The sequence below is a fragment of the Emys orbicularis genome, chromosome 2 (genome assembly GCF_028017835.1).
Source record: "Emys orbicularis isolate rEmyOrb1 chromosome 2, rEmyOrb1.hap1, whole genome shotgun sequence".
NCBI classification, from domain to species: domain Eukaryota; kingdom Metazoa; phylum Chordata; order Testudines; family Emydidae; genus Emys; species Emys orbicularis.
The window spans coordinates 262,880,679-262,900,486 of record NC_088684.1 but is presented as its reverse complement, the minus strand read 5'-3'; the positions used below and the strand labels follow the sequence as shown (position 1 = coordinate 262,900,486).

Below are 19,808 nucleotides of genomic sequence, written 5' to 3'. Positions count from 1 at the left end.
AGTTCAAGCAGCATAAGGATAATAATTTTTCCTTAACAGGGATTTTTATTACTTTCCCCCAGCAAGGGCTTGTGCACGTACCCTCTTCAGAGAGGTGGGGAAAGCAATCAACTGAGTCTTTAATCCACTGCTGTTCCACAACACCTTGTCTGGTGTGTATAGACCTTTTGTTCGGGGAGGAGATAATATCTCTTTTGGTAAACTAGTATTTCGTGCTTAGTAGTGCTTCTCCCTTTACTGTCAGGGCTTACAGTCTTAAACATTTTTATAGTTACAGAGCAGACACTTAAACACTACCTTATAACATGACATACAAATATTATAAGTATGATTAATACATGCAGCATCCTACAAGCATCCCATAAAGTCTAAACACATTCTTATAACTCTAATAACTATTTTAACAATGCTAACACAAAGACAAGCCAGACTGATTTCCAGTTATGCATTTGTCAGTGTCCAGTGAGGCCCAGTGGCCTTGGCATGAGCTTGCACCTGATCTGCCAGTGTCTCATCCATCTTTTCTGTTCTTTTTCTGTATGTTTTACTTTATATGCATTTTCTTGTATGATTATTCTGTAAATACCATTTTGTTTCTGTACTTGAAATGCGGTTAAATGTTATTCTGATGAAAAGCTAATCACATTCAACAGGACTACAGAACTTAATGTTTAATAATAGTGTCATGAAGTTACAACAAAAATATCCTGGAATTCTGTAACTTTAAGAAAAAGTGCCGTGTGATTTATATAACTAGCATATCTCACTAGAGGATCTTCTCTTGTAACAGAAAAATTATCGCATACAGGAAGATACAGATTCCTCATTAGCAGCGAGTTGGCAGGTTTTGATTAAGACGCTCCAGGAGAAAGAGTCTAAAATTCAAAAATTAGAAGCAGAATTACAAGAATATCAGGAAAATGAAGATACAAAAATGGTAGGTTTTTTGTAAAAAAAATCATGAATTTATTCTTTGAACATGTTTATTTACTGTAGTAGCATTTCCTAGTCTCATTATAAGGGTATAGGAAACTAGCTAGAAAACCTGTTCAGGAATTTTCTTGCACTTAGGGGGCTACATTCTTAGCTGGTGTAAATTGATGTAACTCCGACTACATGGAAGCTACACCTGCTGAGGTTCTGGCCCAGCGTTGGCAATTATACCCCATAGTATTTTTCCCCTTCAAATTCTTGTCTAACAGTAGTTGCTCTTATTATTACTTTTAGCTGTTTATTCTAAATATGAACTCCTCGGGTAAGGAAATTCCACCTATATTCTGTTAGTACCCACTCTTACACATAGACAATTTAAACTAAGTATCTGTCACCTGTTAAATAACCCCAACTTAGATAAATACTTGGCATGTCTCTCTTGGTTTTTTCTTCAAGATTATGGAGATCAGTAAAATCAACTCATCAGTACTTCAACTACTAAAATCACTTGAGACTCTTCCTTTTTAATTGTTTTTATTAATTCCTGCAGTAAAGTTTAAACGATGTAATCATTATTTGGGTATAACCATCAGTAGGCATTGGAGGCCTTTTTCAGGGGTAAGCCTTTTCAAACTAAAAATGCTTTGTGAAAACTAGTTATGGTTGCTAAAGAACAATCATAATATTAAAAAATTGGAAATACAGCATATGGCCATGTACGTACATACGTACGTACATATGTTATCTTCTCACATGTCAGCACCCAGAGATACAACCTTGTCCATTTCCTTAGCAAATTAACCCTACTCAATCACAGCCCAGTGAAAAGGGAGAACTCCACAACACCTTCTCAAAACTTCACATATGCTGTGGATTTAATCCACTGTGAGGGAAAGTGACATTTTTGAAGAAAAGAAGTTAGGTCTTAGTGGTTAGGTGTAGTTCATTATTTTCTATCAAAGTTTTATTAATATAACCAACTGTGAACCTTCACCAGTGAGTGTATATATGAAATTTCATGTACTGAAATAAGTGCAAGTTATGCATTTTAGTGGGATGTCTGATCTTTTGTGCTCTTTCCTGGTTGCCACAGACAGATCTCAGTGCCTCAAAGTAATGAACTGAGTAAACAAGGCTAGTTGATGGATTCAGAAATGTTTCTGTGAGCTTCTCTATGCCCCAAAAAGGACTGGCCAAACATTTGGCATCAACTCAACATAACAAAAAGGGAAGGGTTGTGGGAGGTGCCAGAGTTCTGGCATCAATATACAGCTTCCAGCTGGACTGGGGATGAGCAGCCAGCTGGGTGCTTCTGGGTTCTTAGTAGCGGGGAGAAATAGTACTCTAAATAAAATCTCTGTCAGCTTGACCTTTTCCCCCTTGTTCCTACTCAGCTGCCCTCTCTTCCCAGGGCCGGCTCTGGCTTTTTTGCCGCCCCAGGCAAAAAATCCTCCTGCTGCCCCCCGCCCCCCGGCGGGGAGCGCAGCAGGGGAGGGCGCCGAGCCCGGCCGCGGCCCCGCTCTCCCTGACCGGCCGGAGCGCCGGGGGAGGGCGGCGAGCCCGGCCGAGGCCCCGCTCTCCCCGACCAGCCGGAGCGCCGCGAGGAGGGCGGCGAGCCCGGCCGTGGCCCCGCTCTCCCCGGCCGGCCAGAGTGCCGCGAGGAGGGCGGAGAGCCCGGCCGCGGCCCCGCTCTCCCCGGCCGGCCGGAGCGCCGGGGGAGGGCGGCGAGCCAGCTGCGGCTCCACTCTCCCCGGCGGCCGGAGCGCCGCGGGGAGGGCGGCGAGCCCAGTCGCGGCCCCGCTCTCGGGCCTGAGCGCCGCGCCCCTCCAGGTGCCACTCCAAGCACATGCTTGGTAGGCTGGTGCCTGGAGCTGGCCCTGTCTCTTCCTACGATATTTCTTATCTCAATTTGGCTGAAAAGGGTCCCTCTGGGACCATCTTCCTCATTTTCCTACTGCCACTTGGGTATCCTTGAGTGGTAACAGCTAATTTAGGCCCCCTCGTTTTGTATGTATAGTTAGGATTATGTTTTCCAATGTGCATTATTTTGTATTTATCAACATTGAATTTCATCTGCCATTTTGTTGCCGGGTCACCCAGTTTTGTGAGATCCTTTTGTAACTCTTTGCAGTCTGCTTTGGATTTAACTATTTTGAGTAATTTTGTATCATCTGCAAATTTAGCCATCTCACTCTTTACCGCTTTTTCCAGATCATTTATGAATATATTGAACACTACTGGTACCAGTACAGAGCCCTGGGGGACACCACTATTTACTTCTCTCCATTATGAAGACTGACCATTTATTTCTATCCTTTGTTTCATGTCTTTTCAGCAGTTACTGATCCATGAGAGGACCTTCCCTCTTATACCATGACAGCTTACTTTGCTTAAGAGCCTTTGGTGAGGGACCTCATCAAAGGCTTTCTGAACGTCCAAGTACACAGTATCCACTGGATCACCCTTGTCCACATTTATTGATCTCCCCAAGAATTCTGATAGATTGGGGCATGATTTCTCATTACAACAGATGTGTTAACTCTTCCCAACAAATCATGTTCATCTATGTGTCTGATAACTCTGTTCTTACCATAGTTTCAATCAGTCTGTTTGGTACTCTATTGACACCTCAATCTGGGACAGTTCCTCAGATTTGTCACCTAAATAGAATGTCTCAGGTAGGGTGACCAGACAGCAAGTGTGAAAAATCAGGACGGGGTGGGAGGTAATAGCAGCCTACATAAGAAAAAGACCCCAAAATTGGGACTGTCTCTATAAAATCGGGACATCTGGTCACCCTAGTCTCAGGTGTGGGAACCTCCCTCCATTCTCTGCAGTGAAGACTGATGCAAAAAACTAATTTAGCTTCTCCTAAGTAACCTTGTCTTCCTTGAGTGCTCCTTTAGTACCACGATCGTCCAGTGGCCCCACTGATTGGTTTGCAGGCTTCCTGCTTCTGATGTACGTAAACATTTTTTGCTGTTAGTTTTTGAGTGTTTGGCTAATTTATCTTCAGATTCTTTTTTGGCCTGCCTGATTATACTTTTACACTTAACTTGCTAGAGTTTATGCTCCTTTTTATTTTCCTCAGTAGGATTTGACTTCCAATTTTTAAAGGATGCTCTTTTGTCTCTAACCGCTTCTTTTACTTTGTTGATCATCTTACTGTGTTTTTTTAATTTGGGCCTCTATTATGGTGTTTTTAAAAAGTTTCCATGTAGCTTGCAGACATTTCACTTTTGTGATTGTACCTTTTAATTTCCATGTAAATAGCTTCTTCATTTTTGTGTAGTTCAACTTTCTGAAGTTAAATGCCACTGTGGTCGGCTTCTTTGGTGCCTCCCCCCTGAGTGGTGCAGCTATTTTACCTCTTGGACCTGCTCCTGTGCTCCACTTAAGACTAAATAAAGAATTGTGTCTCCCCTTGTGGGGTCCAGAACTGGCTGCTCCAAGAACTAGTCATTTATGGTGTCTAGAAATTTCATCTCTGCATCCCTTCCAGAGGTGACATGTACCCAGTCAATATAGGGATGGTTGAAATCTCCCATTATTATTGAGTTTTCTATTTTTATAGGTTTTCTAATCTCCCTGAGCATTCCACAGTCACCATCACCATCCTGGTCAGGAGGTTGGTAGTATAGTCCTACTTCTATATTCTTATTATTCAAGGATGGCATTTCTATCCATAAAGATTCTGTGGTACAGTTTGATTAATTTAAGATTTTTACTGTATTTGACTCTATGCTTTTTCTCATATTTAGTGCCACTACCCCACCAACATGACCTTCTCTGTCATTCCTATATATTTTCTACTCTTGTTATTACCATGTCCCATTGATTATCATCATTGATAATTGATAACTACCGCACCAAGTTTCTGTAATGCCTATCATATCAATATCCTCATTTAATAGTAGGCACTCACGTTCACCCATCTTAGTATTTAGACTTCTAGCATTTGTATGCAAGCACTTATAACTAGAGAGAGTAGAAGATGAAGAAGCAGATTGTCACAAATAGGGGAAAGAGAACCAGGAGGCATTCAACTTAGGTAGAAGTATTGAATTGTTTTGAGATACCCAGTGAGTCAGGGACCAAGGGACCTGTCTCTGGAGAAATGAAACAGAAAGCTGCAGGGGACATGCCTGGTGGGTGTCCTTGCAGTCTGAAGCAGGTTGCTACCAGGAGAGGTTCTTCAGTCATAATAGGAATGGGCGTCTCATGGGAGGGACACAAAGGGAGGCACCAGCTAAAGGGGGGGGACATGTGACCTCCCCATGTGAGCCCCCACGTGATTCCTCCACACCCTGCCCCCAGCCCGGGGGCTCTGCGCTCTCCCCATTCCACGTTACCTAGAGGGGACTCCGTCCTCCTACTGTGCTGGGAACTGCAGCAGCTCTTCCGGCACGGCTTTACCGCTCCCAGACCTTCCATGCAGTGGTGTCTCCTGTCTGGCGTGGGGTCTGTACAGCCCCACCAGAGGACAGGGCTGGAGTCTGGGGGTGGTACCAGTATAGCCGTGCCAGGGGAGCTGTCAGCACAGGCGCTGGCTCCTGGGAGCGGCGGCCTCATGTTCTGCTCCTTTCGCTGCTGTGGTTCCCTGATGAATGCCCCCCAGGCGTCTGGGGAGGGACATGTGACCCTTCTTGCCCCTCCCAAGCATTGCCTGACCTCCGTGACATTTTCTGCCCCAGGGATGGAGCTGTCAGCTGGTAGGCCACACAGCTCTCAGCCGCTGCTGGTGGCGGGCTCCCAGCGCCTCTGAGCCCCTGGGCAGCAGGGGGACCCTGCAGCTCCCAGCCACTGAGGGCAGGGGGGGCACCCCACAGCTCTCAGCCACCAAGGGTGGCGGGGGATCCCCCACAGCTCCAGCTGCCACAGGCAGCGAAGGGATCCCGGAGCTCCCACTCCCTGTGGGCGGTGGGGGCCCCTGCAGCTGCGCAGCTGGTGGTGAGGGGATCCTCCCGAAGCAGCCCAATGGTGGCATGGCCCCCCCCAACACAGCTGTCTGGCAAGAGGCGGGGGGTCCCCCTGCAACTGCTCAGCCCCAGCAGGTGGCAAGGGGACCTCGCCACTGCTCAGCCGCAGTGCGGAACCCTTCGCAGCTCCCAGCTACTGGGGGAGAGGACAAGGGGACCCCAAAGCCCCCAGCTGCTATGGGTGCTGGACCCTCCTGCCTCCCCATTTTGTCAGGGATATTTTTAGTAAAAATCACAAACAGGTCATGGGCTTCCATGAATATTTGTTCACTGTCCATGATTTTTATTAAAAATATCCCTGATAAAATCTGACATTAGCAACTCCATATTAAGAAGAGTGGACAGATAATTCAGCAAAGGGCACAAGGATAATAGGACAGTGTGATGTCTCCCTGGAGCAAAAATATGAGATGCAAGTTTTCACTTGTGATGATACATGTTGGAACCAATGATACAGCATCACATGGTACTACGCAGATTACAGAAGACTTCAGGAATCTTGGAAGAGAGCTGAAGAAGAGGAAAGGCCAAATGATCTTCTCAGAGCTCCTTCCAGTCACACAAGTGACAGAAGGCAAAAGCCAGAAAGTACTGGAAGTGAACAATGGGCTGCACAACTGGTGTGAAGCTGATGGTTTTCGTTTTGTGGAACAGTGGGCCACATTCCAGTGGAAGAGGGAGCTATATGAACAGGATGACCTGGCTCTCACAGATAAGGGGTGTCACAGTGTGATCGGACCTTTAAGAGAAGTCAGGGCCCAGTCTGTCTGTGACTACCTGTGAGTAATTGACTGCCCAACTGGCTGCTAAATGGTTAAGTAGTAAACAAGGACCAGGAACCTAATGCAAAGGTTATCCAAGACTAGTTAGAAAAGGCATTCCCAAAAAGACAGGAAGCTCCTTAGGAGAGGAGTTCTCGGGGGAGTTCCCCAAAGCAAGGAGCCTAGAGGGAGCACTCTTGGAGACCGGGAACTCCCTTGCGGGACCACCAGAGCAGGGAGCCTAGGAGGTGCTTGGAGGGATAAGAGGTTCCTAAAGGGGGATTTGCAGAAGGCAGGCATTCAGGAAGGCGTGGGGAAAGGCTCAGCAAAAGGATTCTCCAAACAGTGGTCAGAAGCCCAGCCTGCCAGCAACTGTGTGCTGCCCTGGGGAAGAGCTGTAGCTGACAGTTCTCTGTTGACCCCGTGTGACAATGCGGTTCTGGCGGAACCCAACTGAGAGTGCCAACTCAGGACAAATTGCTCAAACAGGGCAGTTACAGCCCAAGGCTGGGGTTTTTCCACCTCTAAGGCAAACCAAACCAGCCAGACTAAGAGGACTTCGGTCTCACCCCACTGGCTAACCGCAAGTCTCACAAACAATTTCCTTAGACACTCCAGTTTCCCAGTATCACCACCAGTACCACTCGTTAAGGGGACAAATGGTTATGTAAACCAATACCCCAGTAAAAGAAAAAAGGTTCTCCTGATCTCAAAGGACCAAGCCCCAGACCCAGGTCAATATACAAATCAGCTCTTACCCACAAATCACGCTGTTGCCAATCCTTTAGAATCTAAAATCTAAAGGTTTACTGATAAAAGAAAAAAGATAGAGATGAGAGTTAGAATTGGTTAAATGGAATCAATTACATACAGTAATGGCAAAGTTCTTGGTTCAGGCTTGCAGCAGTGATAGAATAAACTGCAGGTTCAAATTAAGTCTCTGGAATACATCCCCCGCTGGGATGGGTCATTCAGTCCTTTGTTCAAAGTTTCAGCTTGTAGCAAAGTCCTTCCAGAGGTACGAAGCAGATTGAAGACCAAACGGAGATGAGGCATCAGCCTTATATAGTCTTTTCCAGGTGTAAGAACACCTCTTTGTTCTTACTGTGGAAAATTACAGCAAGATGGAGTCTGGAGTCACATGGGCCAGTTCCTGCATACTTTGCTGAGTCTGAAGGCATATTTGCCTTCTCTCAATGGGTCAATTGTATAGCTGATGGTCCTTAATGGGCCATCAAGCAGGCTAGGCAGAGCTAATCCCAGCTTGTCAGGGATGTCACCCAGAAGCATAGCATAAGTTTGCCATACAGACAGTATAGAGCCAATATTCATAACTTCAACTACAAAACTGATACACACATATAGACAGCATAATCATAACCAGTAAACCATAACCTTGTCTTAGCCACCCCATTTGACCCCCTTTATACAAGATTTGGGTGCCACTACAGGACCTTGGTTGCAACAATGATCTATATGGTCCCAGTTTATGTCAATAACGTCACACCCCGACTCTGGGGAAGGACTCTACCCAGGTAGAGGCAAGAGACTTGACTCCAGGGGGCAGACACCTGAGTGAAGAGAACCCTGCAGGTAAAGGGCCTGGACAGAGGTCAGCAGTGGACTGAGGTGGGAACAGATAGCCTCAGAAAGACCCAGTCTCCCAGCTAAGATGCTGGGGTGGAGGTTTGCTTATGTTTAGTGTTGTACCTTTTTAAAAAATAAACGAGACCCTCTGAAGAGGGTGCTCTTCAGCATCTGAATGCCTGCTTGGACATGTTGATATGCTGGGTGAGGGGAAATCAAGGCAGGGCTCACCTGTGGTGCTGTGCCTGATAGCCAGGATGGCCTGCACTATAATGTGGGGGCTAATAATCTCATCTGGAGACTAGCTGGAGTATCCAGGATGACATTAACCAGCAATGCAAGGGACGAATGCTAAGAAGGCCAGTGTGGGACAAACTCAAATAAATTGTGTCACAAACTAATTGAACTGAAGTGGCAAAGGATTTTAAGAAATTTTTCAACTGTTTATGTATCAATGGAATCTGAGTATCAAGCAAAAGGTGTTGGAAAATTCTCACTGATGCAAAGAAATTTGATATAATTGGCATTACTGAAATCTGGTGGGATGAGTTGCATGACTGGAATGTTAAAATCACTGGTTTATAACCTATTTAGGAAGGGTAGAGTGGGTAAAAATGGTGGTGGGGGAGAACACTCCATTAAAGACACCCTTGTTTGTTTTAGAATTATTGATAACTCAGAATCTTGAATGTATATGGATCAATGTGCTGACAAAACCCAGGAAGAGGTACTGGTGGAGGTCTGTTACAGACCACTGAATCAAACTGGAGAACAGGATAAGCTACAAGATGAGACCAGTAATCATGACCTGATTGCATTCAATATGGGCAAACAAAGGACCGTCCCAACCAGTTTTATAGATATTTAATGCATCAAAAGGGCTAATTTCCCAAATCTGAGGAAACATGAGTGAAATTGACTGGGAGGAAAAATTTAGACAGAAAAGGGTAAATGAAAATTAGAGTTCTTTAAGAGGAATTTATTAGATGGCCAAAAAGCCACAGTTCATCAACCAAGAAAGAGGACAACTATAGCTAAAAGCTGATCCTGGTTCAGTGATGAGGTGAAGGCAGCAATTAGAAATAAAAAAATGGAAAAAGAATAAATAGATATCAATTAATGTACAGTAGATGTTTTGAAGTCTAGAAAATTGAAAAGGGAAACTAAAGATACTACAGAAAATCCATGGCTACCCGGGCTAAGGACAATAGGAAGGGGTTTTTTAAAGTATATTTCCAACAAAAGAAATACTAGCAGTGGTACAGGCCTGTTACTAGATGGAGATGATAAAACTACTAATAATGATGCAGAAAAGGCAAAAGTAATCAATCAATATTTCTGTTCTGCAGGATAATGTGCTTGTATCAGAAGAGGGTGATGAAGTACTTTCCAGTCCAATATTAACCAAGTTAGATCTTAAACAACATCTGCTAGGGTTAGATACTTTTAAATCAGTAGGCCCAAGTAACTGGTACCCAGAAGTCCCAAAAGAGCTGGCTGAGGAGGTCTCTAGCCCATTGATGTTAATTTCTAATAAATTTTGGAATACTGGGGAAATCCTAGAAGACTGGAAAAGTGCTAATGTTGTGCCAATATTCAAAAGAGGCAAGTGAGATGACCCAGTCACCCAGCTAACTACAGGCAGGTTACCGTGACATCAGCCCTGGGCAAAATAATGGAAAAGTAGATATGGGATTCAATTAATAAATAATTAAAGGATAGGAATATGATGAGTGCCTGTCAACATGGTTTTATGGAAAATAGGTCTTGTCAAGCAAACCTGACTTTATTCTTTGAGGAGATTACAAGTTTGGTTGTTAAAAGTAACTGAGTAGATAGATGTAATAGACGTTTGTTTGACCATGTACAGCATGACATTCTGATTATAAAATTGGCAATATACAATATAAAAAAATCACACGTTAAATGGATTAAAAACTGATTAACAGACAAGTCTCAAAAATTAGTCATCAATGGGAAATCAACATTAAATCAAGGTGTTTCTACTGGGGTTTGGTACTAAGCCTGACATGATTCAACATTTTCATCATGGTCTGGAAGTACATCTAAAATTACTGCTGATAAAATGTATAGATGGCACAAAGATGGCAGAGTGATAACTAATGAGGACAGATCGGTCATACATAGTGATCTGGATCACTTGGTAAGCTGGGCACAGTCAAACAAAAGTGTTTTAATACAGACAAATACAGTACGAAGTTATACATCTAGGAATAAGGAATGCCATACCTACAGAATGGAGGACCGTATCCTGGGAAAGCAGTGACTCTGAAGAGGATTAAGGGGCCATACTGGAGAAACAACTCAGTGTGAGCTCCCAGTGCAAAGCTGTGGCAAAATGACCTAATGTGATCCTTGAATGTAAACAGGTGAGTAGGAGTAGGGAGGTGATTTTGCCTCTGGGTAAGGTACTGGTGAGACAGACACTAGTATACTGCATTCCAGTGTCCACATTTTAAAAGCGAATTTGGAAAAATTGGAGAGGTGTAGAAAAGAGCCACAAAAATTACCTGAGGGCTGAAGTAAATGCCTTACAGTGATAATCTTAGGGTATGTCTACACTGCAATTAGACACCTGTGGCTGGCCCATGCCATGTGGCTTTGGCTAAGGGGCTGTTTAATTGCGGTGTAGATGAGCTCTGGGACCCTTCCACCTCGCAGGGTCCTAGAATTCAGGCTGCAGCCTGATCCTGAATGTGTACACCGCAATTAAACGGCCCCTTATCCTAAGCCCTGCGAGCCTGGGTCAGCTGGCACTGCCCAGCTATGAGTTTTTAGCTGCAGTGCCAACATGTCTTTAAAGAGCTCACTCTGTTTAGTTTATCAAAGAGTTGGGTAGTAAAGGGCTCTTTAATCTATCAGAGAGAGGCATAACAAGAATCATAGCTGGAAACTGAAACCAGACAAATTCCAGTTGGAAACAAGGCACATATTTTTAACAGTAAAAGTAACCATCAAGAAATGATGCATTCTCCCAGCCTGATGTCTTCAAATCAAGACTGTATTCCTTTCTGGAAGATATGCTTTAGCCAAACACAAGTTATTGGGTTCAATAAAAGGAGTAACTGTGAAATTTAATGGCCTGCAATATACAGGAGGTTAAACTAGATGATCTGATGATCCTTTCTGGCTTTAAACTTTATGACTCTATGAAATATGTAAATGTATTCACTGTAAAAAAGCTAAAATGGTAAATAAACCACTGGAACATCATAAGGTTGAATAATTTTACAAATAAATGGAAAAGTGTATCTTTCTCTTGTAATAGCTACTAACTAAAGTATAGTAAATGAAAGTTTGCTTTTCACAGAAATGTAGGACTGGAAGGGACCTTGATCGGTCATCTAGTGCGGTCCCTACACAGAGGCTGGACAATACATCAGATACTTCTTGCACAATTGCCCCCTCTTGTGGTATACGTAATGCAGACACAAGTATTTAAAATAAATCTTAAAAAGAAAAAGGTGCATAATAATATGGGTGACAGCTTTGATTTTTTTTTGATTTTTTTCAGGACAAACACACAATAGCAACAAAAGAATTGAGAAATCTTCTGTTTAACTCTTTTAACCAAATTATGTACAAATACTTTAGTATTTTGTACTATAATTGGTTTACTGATATTATACATAACTTTTACTGTGATATGTTTACAAAAATAATTATAACTAATCCTAAAAGTGCTGTTTGCTTATTTTTCAAGTGTATATTAGAATGCACCCTCATACATAAGTATGAGAAATACAAATTCCTGCAGCTGAATATATAAGACTATATTCTTCCACCCTTATAATTGCTGAAATCAGTGGGACTACTCATATTAGAGAGTTTGAAACAAATTGATAAATTAAACAATAATAAGTCACCAGAACCAGATGGTATTCATCCAAGTGTTCTGGAGGAACTCAAATACGAAACTGCAGAACTACTAACTATGGTATGTAACCTATCACTTAAATCAGCTTCTGTACAGGATGACTGGAGGATAGCTAATGTGACACCGATTTTTTTTTTAAATAGGCTCCACAGGTGATCTTGGAAATTAGAGGCCAGTAAGCCTAACTTCAGTACCAGGCAAATTGGTTGAAACTATAGTAAAAAACAGAATGATCAGACACATAGATGAACATGATTTTTGGGGGGAGAGTCAACATGGCTTTTGTAAAGGGAAATCATGTCTCACCAATCGACTAAAATTCTTTGAGGAGGTAAATGTGGACAAGGGTGATCCAGTGGATATAGTAAACCTTTGACAAGGTCCCTCATCAAAGGCTCTTAAGCAAAGTAAGCAGTCCTGGGATAAGAGGGAAGGTCCTCTCATGGATCAATAACTGCTGAAAAGACAGGAAACAAAGGGTAACAATAAATGGTCCATTTTCAGAATGGAGAAAGGTAAATAGTGGTGTACCTCAGGGATCTGTACTGTGACCAGTGCTGTTCAACATATTCATAAATGATCTGGAAAAAGGGGTAAACAGTGAGGTGTCAAAATTTGCAGATGACACAAAATTACCTGAGATAGTTAACTCCAAAACAGACTGTGAAGAGTTACAAAGGGATCTCACAAAACTGGGTGACTGGGCAACAAAATGGCAGATGAAATTCATTGTTGATAAATGCAAAGTAATGCACATTGGAAAACATAATTCCAACTATACATACAAAATGAGGGGGTATAAATGGCTGTTACCACTGAAGAAAGGCATCTTAGAATCATTGCAGCTAGTTCTCTGAAAACATCTGCTCAATGTGCAACAGCAGTCAGAAAAGCTAACAGAATGTTAGTAACCATTAGGAAAGGAATAGATAATAAGACAGTAAATATCATAATGCAACTATATAAATCCATTGTATACCCATGCCTTGAATGCAGTGTGTAGTTCTTGTCACCCCATTTAAAATAAGATATATTAGAAATGGAAAAAAGTACAGAGAAGGGCAACAACAATGATTAAGGGTATGGAACAGCATCTGTATGAGGGGAGATTAAAAAGACTGGGACCTTTCCGCTTGGAAAAGAGATGACTAAGGGGGGATATGATAGAGGTCTATAAAATCATGAATGATGTAGAGAAAGTGAATAAGGAAGTTACCCATCATGTAACACAAGAACCGGGTGTCACCCAATCAAATTAATAGGCAGCAGGTTTAAAAGAAACAAAAGGAAGCACTACTTCACACAATGCACAGTCAACCTGTGGACCTCATTGCCAGGGCATGTTGTGAAGGCCAAAAGTGTAACTGGGTTCAGAAAATAATTAGATAAGTTCAAGGATGCTATGTCCATCAATGGCTATTAGCCAAGATGGTCAGGGATGCAACCCCATTCTCTCAGTGTCCTAAGTCTCTATTTGTCAGAAGGTGGGAGTAGATGATGGGATGGATCACTAATAAGTTGTCCTGTTCTGTTCATATCCTCTGATGCATCTGGCGTTGGCCATTGTCGGAAAATGGGATACTGGATTAGATGGACCATTGGTCTGACCTAGTATGGCCATTCTTATGGTCTTATGTCTAAGACACTATTCAGCATGAAGTAAGGATGGTAGAATCTGGCCCTAAATTTGTCATATTTCAAAAGAATGTCTTCATATTTACCTAGTGTTCTATTGGAAATTTACTAAAAGTTCATACCTTTAGCAACTGTGTATTTTTGCATTAATTAAAACTAAATAAAAACAATTTTGATATTTAAAAATTATTATTGGGTAAATTGTAGATTGAAAGTAACAAATCAGCAGTTTTATATATAAAGTGAGAGAGTTTAAAACCTTATGATTGCCAACCACTTTCTAGCCCTTTTTTGCTTACATGATTGAGTTTAAAGTCCCTTTGGTTTAAGCAAGCCAAAACTACTGCTGTGGGCAGATGGTAGAGAGAACACTACCACAAAACCTGCCACTCAAAGTGTAACAGATGACTGTAGCTACAGAAAACTGTCCCTTTGTTCATTTTGCTAATGAGTGTCCTCATTGCAGCATGAGACTGAATAGTTAATTATTTGCAGTTCTTGTTTATAACAGATGGTGGAGCTAGAGCTAAAGGTTATCCATGCAAAGCACAAACCATAAATTGATCTGTGAGTAAAATAAGCCTACTATGTTTTTCTGAATTGTTGCATTAAAACAGTAAGAGATAAAAAGACTACATTTCGATTTTAAAACATCATTTAAAAATTTTACACTTTGATTCACATAGCAAAGTCAAACATTTCTAGTTTCATTTATGATGATGGTGATCCTCATGCTATCAGCTACTGATGCTCAAATTCTGCCTGGGCAAAGGAACTCATGCCTAAGCCTATTACGTTCTGAAACAGTTATTTAAAAGGTCTTTTGAAATTGTAAGTTTGTTCTGTAATGGTTTAGAGTTGAACAATGTTAGAGGAGAATGATAAATAATCACTCAAATATTTTATTGGCTGTTTTATTAACAACCCCTCTGCAGCTTGTTAGAAACTTCCTATAGGATTTCCAAGGTTCTGGAAAGAGTTCTTGTAAAAATTAATCCTAGTCTAGTAACTAACTAATAAGAATAACTAAAACGTTGTTTTGTTAGTTTGAAAATCTGTATTACTAACTTAAGATAATTTCATTAACTAATATTTGACCTTTCTAGAAATTGCTATTTCTTAGTTAGCAAAAAAAGGGGAGCTACAAACTAATTTTAAGGTTGAATTTTTAAAACACTCTGGAATTTTATCCACCTGATTCCCAGTAAAATCATTGAGAGTCCTGTGGCCATAACTCTATGTAACACTTTGATAGTTTATTCCTAAAAGTTTAAGTGAGCACAAGGGACTGAGAGGTGGTTTTGTTTTGTTTTGTTTTTTGAGAAAAACATTTGAAATAGTTGTGCAGGAGAGAATGTTTGCCATAAATATATTTTGGTTTTGAGTTCAGGTTTACATGTTTTCTTAAAAACTCAGAATTTTACTTCCAAAGTTCTAGGTACCAGATTCTTACTTTTTATCAGTAGGTAACCTAGAAAAGGAGGCCCTACTTTCACATGCTTATTTTTGCCATGTGAAACAAATATCTTAAATTTTCTTTAGTAAACAAAGTAATTAATAACCTGTTCTTTGTTTTTAATATTTTAAGGATTTCAGAATTCAGTTTGATAGGCTGGTATTACTCTAAAGTTTTGTTCCATCTTCCGAAAGCTTTTCTGTAATTTTAAAAGAAATATGTGGCAGTAAAATCTGGACAGCCATAAGACAATATATTCAAATGTTTTCAATAGCTTTGAAACAGACAAGAAAAAAAGAGTAGCTGTCCCAATAAGCTTCAGTTGCATAAGAAGTCTTTTCCATAATGGATGTGGCAAGATTTAAACAAAGGACACGCATAATAAAAATGTAAATGAGTTTGCTTTACTAAAACTATAACTTTAAAGTCTTTTGTTGTATGTTATCCTGGAACCTTCTTACTAGGTAATCACTGTTTGCATAGAGATTTAAACCATAGTCTTCAATAGCATTAAACCCCTGCACGGTCTATGTGTGACAGGCATGCAAAGCCATGTTAATGTTCAGAATATGAATTGCCTCTGGGTGGCTCCGACACCAAGTAGAAAACCAACTGTGTTGGTATCAGAAGGCCTGATGGACTCCATGCGGCTCCCAGCCTGAAAACTTCACCACTTTGACATGTGATGTGCTCCTCATGACACTGGCAGCACTGTCACTGAGAAATGGCACAAAGGCAACAAGCCCCCCTCCTTAGCCATGCACTTTGCAACCCCCTGGTGTTGCCTGTCCACAATCTCTCCTGCCTGCCTAGTTACGGACGGCACTTCATAAACACAGAGGGAAGTGTGGGTGGATAGGCCCCAGCTGCCTTCCTGGACACAGCCTCCATAATAAATTGACCTGAATGATGAGGGCACACAAACAGTATGATATGCATTATTCCTGTCAATAAAATGTCCCCATGTGTTATGGCTTTGTATATAATGTACTGCAGTCTTTCTTCCAGCAAGATCCTATTTAGTCTCTTGACTTTTTTGTATTCATATTATAACTGTGTAATAGAATTCAGAAAATTATATGATAGCTGTGTTGTATAATTATTATATTTGTGCAGCATATTTAAATCCTTGATTCTTTACTTAGAAATACAAGGGTTTTCAATCTTTCAGATTGTTTTTGACAACGATGATGACAATGAAAAAAATATGCTCGAAAAAGAAAATGAGGATTTCAGAGAAGAGGTTTCTAGACTACTTGATAGGATTTCACATCTTGAAGAGACTCTGAAACGCAGTGAAAAAGAAAATAATAAATTAGGTAAAATTTTCATGTGATGTTAGGTCAAGATGACATTTAAATACAGTATGAATTAAATATTAAAATCAAAATGCAAATCTAGTATGGTCCAAAAATTTGGTAAATTATTCTTGGACTTTCTATCAGCTTGTTTTGTACTTTTTAATTATTCTAAACTTTTTTGAATATTTATATTTACTTTTTTACTTATGATAAAAGAATATTTGTTTATATGGAAGTTGAGACTTCTTATGTTGGTTAACAGTGTTGCTGGAGTTCATAAAATATAACATTGTTATTTTGTAGTCTGCAAAATTACTAAAATCTGAGAAAAGTGTTATGTAAATATTTATATTTGTAAATGATTAAATATATTGTTAGTTTTAATTTAGTTGCCTTAAGATGAGGAGGTAAAATGGACACTGTATATAGAATAGGTTTCTGTGCTTATACATATGTATTAACATACCCTTTCTGGGAAAAAATATGAATTATATGTTTGTGTAGAAGTCTACAAGAATCAATCTCTTTTTCAAGTTATCAACACTGTTTTCAGTACAGTTACTTTACAACATTTTTTAAAAGGAATTCATTTTGTCTTATTCTGAAATTGAGAGTGTGTGTGTGTGTGTGTGTATATATATATATATATATAAAAACAAACATATACACCATTCAGGTTATAAGAACAATTAATAAGTTCAGTCTTTACTTTCAAGTTACCGCTAGTATATTGTCAGTGTTAGAAAGCTCTTATGGACAGCTAGAAATCTATGGCATTAGAACAGAATTTGTGTGGAAAATCTGGCTTCTGACTTTTGTACATCCAAATAGATTAGATATAGTAGTACCTTTTATAGTAGAAAGATGAATTTGACATAAACAGTATTCTTTATTGCTGTTTATCATCTGATTTAATGGCGCTTCTCATCTTTTCATAGTTTTGTTTGAGCAATAAAGAACCACCTGCTAAAGCACTTTGTATTGGCTGTGACTAACAGCAAGGATGTCCAGAACTAGTATTAATGAAAAGCTGTGGGCACTCAGCCACACTTGGCTCTTGAACTTACTTCTTAATCTCTATCTGACCAGCCGGCTGAACAGCAGGAAGAAGGCTATGAATGTCAAGGGCAGTTGTGAAGGTCAGAGTTCTGCTAGGACTTTCATCCACTGTGCATTCCACTAGGCTTAGACTGACCTGAAGCATATAATATAAATACATTGATGTAGGCTTGTAATTTCATGCTCTACCTTTCTCCCTATTTGTTTTCAGATAAGGAGGTTCGAGGTATGCAATTAAAAATGGAAAAAGATGAGAAAACTGTTCAAAAGGTACTGTACTGTTTTGACAGTGATGGATGTCTCTCTAAGCAGAAAAGCAGCAGGCTTGGGTTATTCACAAAGTCTATTCCAAATAATATGAGAAAGCTGAAAAATAGTCAATATCATTTCAATTGTTTCAGATTTTGTTTTATGTTTATGTATCTCAATGATGAATAAAAATGAGCTGGTATTCCTGCCTATGCAGAAGTTGGTGGTTCAGATTGTCTTCCTCCTGTCATGTCAGCATTTTAACACTATTAAATTAGACACTTTCTCACTTCTGAACCTCAGCAAACTGTATTGGAGTTGGGTGGAGTACTTTCATTAAAAAGAAGGGCATAAGTATATTTTTAGAGGAAGAGTAACAAGGATCAAATATGGAAGTATCTATAATTTTGGGCAAGAAATGTCTTATTCTCGATAACCTGTGGTTTGCTGTGTATTTTCTGTATTTCTGGGTAATGTTATTAATTTGTCTTCAATATTATTTATGTGCTATCAGTACAAGGCGGTAGTTGAACAAGACATAGTAAATACAAATTAATGCTTCTTGGTATAGGGAAGTTCTAAAAAACAAAAACACCTCATTGAGAAATGGGGGACACAGAGATCTATTTAGATAACATGCCTAGATATCATGCCAAATGGTTTTCTTCTCTACAGTGCATTATTCCCTTTCTAAAAATGAAAGAGAAATCAAAGAACATCTTCCCACTGTAGAAAGTGGACTCTTTCCATGAAACATTTTTCAATGTGATCTATATCCCTTTTTGAAGAACTTCAGTTTAGCAAGGTCTTACCCTTTTCATTAAGGTATTTTCATTTTTGTGGGGAAATCTCTGGGAAGTAATGACCCTTTATATGATAAAAATCTTCATATTAAGTTGTTTTCACTGTCCAGGGAGAGGAAGAATTCTGTTTTGTTAAGGCACAGGAATGAAAGTCAGGAGATCTGGGTTCTATTCCCACCTCTTCCTTAGACTTTCCTTGCAAAGATGTCACTTCTCACACCTCGCATTCCCCTCTGTTAAATGGGGATAATACCAACCTACCTCAGAGGGGTGTTGGAAGGCTAAATTTGTTAATGTTTTTAAACCTTTGAGATCCTATAGATGAACCCTAAAATTAGAAATGGAAGCTAAAGATGTATCCTAAGATTAGATATGGAAAACTCCTATTGGTCCATCCAGTACATCTATCTGCCAAAGGAGGATTGTTCCCTACAGTACATTTTCTAGTGTATTATTTATATTGTGGGACTGCCCAAAGGCCCCAACAAGATTGGGGTCCCATTGTGTTAGGTTCTATACAAATTATATATAGATGAAACAATCCCTGCCCCCCAAAAGTTTACAGCCTACAGTTTGTCTAGTTTAGTTTGCAAAGTCCTAATCCATGAGATTGCTGACGCTTCTTTGGAGACTGTTCCACAGCCTAATGCATCTCACTATTGGGAAGTTTTTCCACTGGGTACTGCACTGAAAATTTTTTTTGGCTTGATATCTAGAATTTTTGCATTAGATAACTTTAAAATTGGGTTAATTTTTAAAATTTATACATGCATGGACTTAGTCCTCAATGACAATAGGTGTCTGACATGCTCCCCATTAAAAAGCCTAAGTAAACAGGTTATATATACTGAAGATGACTTCAAGAGTCAAAGAAAAAAGAATATCTTTTCCCTCCCCAGAAAGCCATCAAGCAGCAGTTGAACTACTCCAAAACTGCCACTGCATTTTGACTGCATCAGCCCTTGTGAATGCTCTCCAAACACCCCCGTTATAGGTGTGTGGTTTGACTGTTGAATCAGAGTAATCCTCATTCAGAATACTTCCCTCCATGGTAGGGGCTCCCTATACCCATTCTTTATGCTTCACAGGTGGTATAGATATCCTAGTCAGACTTCCTCCACCTAAGCAATGGAGCATCATTAGTTTG

General features: G+C 40.4%; 1 protein-coding gene across 1 annotated transcript in view; it reads left to right on the top strand.

Moving 5' to 3' along the window:
• The window catches only part of C2H10orf67 (chromosome 2 C10orf67 homolog), a 122,767-nt gene that overhangs the window by 21,794 nt on the left and 81,165 nt on the right, over positions 1–19,808 (top strand). Inside the window, 3 exon segments of the mRNA XM_065400264.1 lie at positions 791–937; positions 16,421–16,568; positions 17,821–17,879. Coding sequence (XP_065256336.1) covers positions 791–937; positions 16,421–16,568; positions 17,821–17,879 — 354 coding nt within the window.